Source organism: Miscanthus floridulus, chromosome 1 (genome assembly GCF_019320115.1).
Source record: "Miscanthus floridulus cultivar M001 chromosome 1, ASM1932011v1, whole genome shotgun sequence".
Classification (NCBI taxonomy): Eukaryota; Viridiplantae; Streptophyta; class Magnoliopsida; order Poales; family Poaceae; genus Miscanthus; species Miscanthus floridulus.
The window spans coordinates 158,236,867-158,242,142 of record NC_089580.1 but is presented as its reverse complement, the minus strand read 5'-3'; the positions used below and the strand labels follow the sequence as shown (position 1 = coordinate 158,242,142).

Here is a 5,276-nt window from a genome sequence, read left to right as displayed (position 1 = left end):
TTATCAGCTTGGTGCTTGGAGCAGAACAGTACCAAATTATAATAGGTTTGATTTTTTTTTTACCCCAAGTTTAACCGCTCGTATTATTCAAAAAATTTGTATAAACATAGTTAAATTTAAGTCATTCTTGAAGAACTTTTGTTAATAAAATAAGCCACAACAAAAGAAGTGATATTTAGCATAATTTTTTTAATAAAACGAGTGGTCAAATTTGGGGTAAAAAAAAGTCAAACGAACTATAATTTAGAACGGATTTAGTAGCAGATAGTGGAGAACTGTCATTCCATAGTGCCAGTCCATTTCATACTTTCACTCCGAGGAAACTTGTGGCCGTGCACGGTGTCTCACACTCACAGGAAGTGGGTAAAGGTAAAGACTTTCTCATCCAGACAACACCCTATTCCAAAAATGCAGCTGTGCAAATCCAAAATTAGTTAAAAACATGGACACTCATGTTGACACACAATGCAATTTTGCGTGGAGAAACTTGACGACTATAGAATTTTACATTCACATGATCTACATGTATGCACTTTTTCCCCAATAATAATTTTAGAAATGCATGAAGTGCATTATGGTGTAATAAATTTTCAAGTGGACGCGTAGTTGAGCTCGAGCTTAGCTCTGCCGCAGTCGACATACGGTCTAGGATTGTCCAACCTAAAATGTCACCACTGGGACAGGCATCTCCCTCGTTTGTAAAAGGAAAATCGACAAGAAAGAGACGGCCTCGTTGTGAAATAATGATGACCGGAGATGATAGGCACTGCAATTGCGGGGTACGAACGCTACCGATGCTAGTTTGCTAGCCGTCGGTTGGTGGTCCGGCGCTGCGAGGCTGGTTAGCCTGGGCTAGCCTTCCGGAATTCACCCCTTCACCTACCTGGTGTGGGGAGTGGGAGTGAGACCCAGGCCAGGAGGGGCCAGGGCCGGCCTGGCCGATCTTCAAAGCAAAATTCCACAGGAAGGATCGGTGATCAACAGCTCGGTTCGCATTGATCCTCTGCTGCGTCATCGAGCTGTAAAGGCACACGATTCCGCTCGCTTTTCATTTTGGGAACCAAAGTGGGGCTGCGGAGCGCGCGCTTCCATTCTTCAACCTCACGGCGTGCCGATGCCGACACACGTACAGCGAAACAAGAAATGCTGTCAACTTTGCGTGATCTATCTAATCGAGAGAGCTCCAACGCAAGCAATTTGATCCGGCACGAATGTACAGTCAAGATTCAAGAACCAACTGAAATTGGTGTTGATTATAAACACGGCAAGATCCATGCATTCTCGTTGTCGCAAGCTAAGCTCACACCATTGCACTGTTACGCTAGCTGTGTCAGCTGGTGTTTGCTTGAGGTGCGTGGCTGCACCACGCATGCACGCTAGATGAGCAGCCTGTGCTTGTCGAGGAGGAGCCAGACGTGGCGGAACGCGGCGACGACGGCGCGGTGGTGCTCGGCGGCGTTGAGCGCGAGGTAGCACGCGAGGAGCTCCTCCAGGTCCTCCGACGACCGGATGCCGTTGGCCACCACCATCTCGGACATGCTCTCCGCCAGCTCCCGCTCCGGGTCCGACGACGTCTTCACCACCACCAGGCTCTCGTACAGCCACCGCCGCCGCCGCCGCTGCGTGGGCACGCGCAGGGACGTTGGCGGCGACACCTCCTCCTCCTCCTCCGCGGCCGCCTTCCCCTTCTTGATCGCGACGCTGTCGTAGTGGTCGCGTGACTCGCTCCGCCGCCGGCGCCGGCGCTGCTGCCTCCGGCCCCCCGCCAGCGGCGGCTTCACGTGGAACCTGCGCGCCCTGGTCGACGGCGTCGTGGCGGCCGACGTGGTGGCGCTGCTGACGCCGCCGCCGCCGCTCTCCGAGGCGTCGGCAACGGCGACGGGCACGGGCCTCGTGACGATGCGCCGCAGCTTGAGCTCGGGCGTCCCGGGCGGCGCGTCGAGGCCGCCGAGCCGCCGGTCGCCCGCGCGGCGGTGCACCACGTCGACGCGGACGTCCAGTAGGCCCGCCACGGCGTCGGCGGCGCACGGGAGGTCCCTGTCCTGGCGCGCGCGGTCCGCGCTGGCGAAGTAGTAGGACGCCCTGTTGGGGGACACGGCGCATGGCGGCGCTGGCAGCAGCGACGGGCATTGTTGGCCCTGCTGCGCCGGCGCGGGTGCATCCTTGTCCGCCTCGGCGGCGGCGAGGCTTCTGCACGGGCTTTGCTGCTTGCGCTTGCTCCGCCTCCTCCGGAGCTTCTGGAACCATTTGGGCGCCGGCATGGTGGTGTCACCGTGGAACGAAGCTAGGCAGCAGGGGACAGGGTCAGAGACCGGCGTCGGCTGCAGCCGCGCCGAGACAGGGGGAGTTGGTGACTGGCGTGCGTGTGCGTGAGCGGCTGCGCGCCCGTGGAAGTGGAACTGCAGCGCAGTCGCTGATCGCCTGGCTTCACCTGGGAGGCTGGGATGATGATGTGTTGCCCTGGCTGGTAGCGGAGGGCCTTGGGACTTGGGAGGAGCACTCGCAACTCGCATCGCATGATCAAGTTATACTGGAGTTGGAAAGCATGCTTTCGTGAATCGTTTCGTTTCGATTATTATTACTCGTAGTGTACAACTAAAAAGAACAAAAATAAGATAATTTTTTTTGCGTGACTTTTTTTTAAGGTCGCTCCTCTCTTCCGGCCGTGCGATACTCCGCGCGATAGAAAAAGAAACTACTATCCTTGCGATTCCCGTCTGTTTTGAAGGAAACAAGTCGATCACCTGAGGCCACGTGCATGGAAAGAAACAATAATCATGCATGAAAGGAAACAATCATGTGGTGTCCCTCTCTCGCTCAGTCAGATATCTTTCATCTCCACGTAAACCGGATCGTCAATCGGCGCCAGACCAACATCGACGCGCCCCTCCTGTCCTTCCCGTGGTGCGCTCTCGCGAATCCACGCCACCCTGCAGAAGACGCTGGACACCACAACGCCCCACCGCCGCCGCACACCAGGCACTCGTCGGCTGGACGCCACGACGCCAATCTGGCTGTCACTTAGAAAAAAAATAATGTCGTCTCATAGGACAAAAATATATTCTATGATAAAAAAACTATGCATGTGCATGTTTAATACTTAGATGTACTACATGATGGAGTTAACATGTTGGTTACAACGACTCAAACGGTATTGTCCATAAGGGTATTAAATTTAGGCTGGGTGCATAGTACGCCACATAGCTTTATTCTTGTAACTTCTACCTCTTTATGTGTTAGGTATAATTTGTTCGCAAAGCTCATGCAAGACAATTGGCAAAGATCAAGCAAAACGATTCAATGGGGTTGGCTCTTAATTTTAGTGTTTCCAGCATGCAGACCTAAAATTAAAAAGTGGCTGCTCCTTGAGAACATCAGTGGTGCCAAATAAAAGATATGCAGGTTATACATGGTGAGACTGGTGAATCTTCTATAATTTTCTAAACGAATATTTCCACCATTAGTATATAGGTCCATTCCTCTGTGTTTCTTCATGCTTCCATTAGCATATAATATGAAAGTATTGTCGTGTTCATCACGACTTTCAGTTGACTACTCCCATTAGCATATACTTTCTCTGTCCCAAAATATAAGTCGTTATGGAATACGTGCAGGTCAAACTTTCTTAACTTTGACTAGGTTTGTAAAAAATACGCGCAATATTTATAACTCTAAATAAGTTTATTATGAAAATATATTTAATGTTTTGTAATGATACTAATTATGTATTATAAATATTAATATTCTTTTATATATAATTGATCGAAGTTAAAAAAGTTAACTTCTCGGAAAGCGAGAATGAATTCTATTTTGGGACAGAGGGAGTATATGAAATTAGTGTTGAAAATATTTTAACAATCAAGTTCGTCTCTGTTTGATTGGTAAGTTTAGACATCATAATGGCATAAAAAATTTCGACTCTCATGGACACCCTTATGGATCAACGCAAAGCATCCCAATCCTACAGTATACACAAATGGCAACCTTAAAGTTATGATATTTTCAAAGGGTGGACAATAAATACCATCTTAAACGTTCTGACATAAGAGTATATACGTGCAGACACATATGCATGATGGTGCAAGTGAGCAGCCAGCAGGAGTTGAGAGTCAGGGGATGTTTGGATCCGATGACTAAACTTTAGTCCCTGTCACATTGAATTTTTAGATATCAATTAGGAGGACTAAATATTAGCTAATTATAAAACTAATTACATAAGTTGTGGCTAATTCGCTTGCCAGCGTCGTGTATAGGATGGTACGGAGATGTGGTGGAACTTATTCGTAGATTTGTTGGCGCACGAAAGAAATGGATATTGGAAATCTCTTCCTATCGGTATAAAAATGATCTTAGCCGCATCACGGAAAGATCTACACAGTAGAGTTTGTGAGCTGCGACGCCACGCTCTCTGTGACTGTGTAAATTTCACGGACTTAGCTTTTTGGATTAAATATCACTTTAACGTCGGTCATATACTTTTACAGTATTGTTATCTTATCGTGCGATCCGTGTGTTTTTAGTACAAAAGTTTAGCTGTCCCATAGCAACGCACGGGCACGAACCTATTTGCATATATACTCGAACCTGTGTGCACATGATTATATAGAGATGCAACGGAACTTATTTATGGATTTATTGTCGCATGAAAGAAATAGATATCGTAGAATTCTTTTTGCCGATATAAAATATTATCTTAGCCGTATCACAAAAAAGTCTATACAGTAGAGTTTGTGAGCCTACAACGTCGCGCTCTCCGTGACTGTGTTAATTTCACGAACTTTGCTTTTTAAATTAAATATCATTTTGACGTCGGTATTTAATTTAACAGTATTGTCCTATAGCAACGTATGGACACGCTACCTACTAGGCAGCAAAAGAAAAAGAAATGATAGTGTAGCAGTAGAGGGCAGGATGCACTGTCGCAGCGTGTCTCTATTTTGGTACGTGGGGGACAAGTAGGTCGCCAAGGTCAAAGCTGCGCTACGCGGTCCAGGACACACACGCATGATTTCAATTTGTACGCGAGCTGCTGATGCGCCCGCCCGCCCCCACTGAAGTTTGGTTTCCCGCACGCAGTGGGGCAGGCCTGCCTGCCAGTGTGGCGCTCGTGCAGGTCCGAAACTTGAGCCGCAGCGCCGCGAAGATGGCCGGTGCCCGGTGGGTGCATGCACGTCCTGAGCAAGCGCAAGCAGCACGGCTGCTGCTGACGCAGGAACAGCGCGCTGCGGCATCGACGATCGCGGGGGCACGCACGCATCACGCATCACGCATCACGC

General features: G+C 49.1%; 1 protein-coding gene across 1 annotated transcript; it reads right to left on the bottom strand.

Annotated features, from left to right (window-relative positions):
- Nucleotides 1-343: 343 nt before the first annotated feature.
- LOC136499514 (transcription repressor OFP8-like) lies at nt 344-2,499 on the bottom strand. Its single transcript, XM_066495141.1, has one exon. It carries the CDS (start codon nt 2,259-2,261, stop codon nt 1,377-1,379), a length of 885 nt encoding a protein of 294 aa, XP_066351238.1. The 5' UTR covers nt 2,262-2,499; the 3' UTR covers nt 344-1,376.
- Between the last annotated feature and the right edge of the window lie 2,777 nt (nt 2,500-5,276).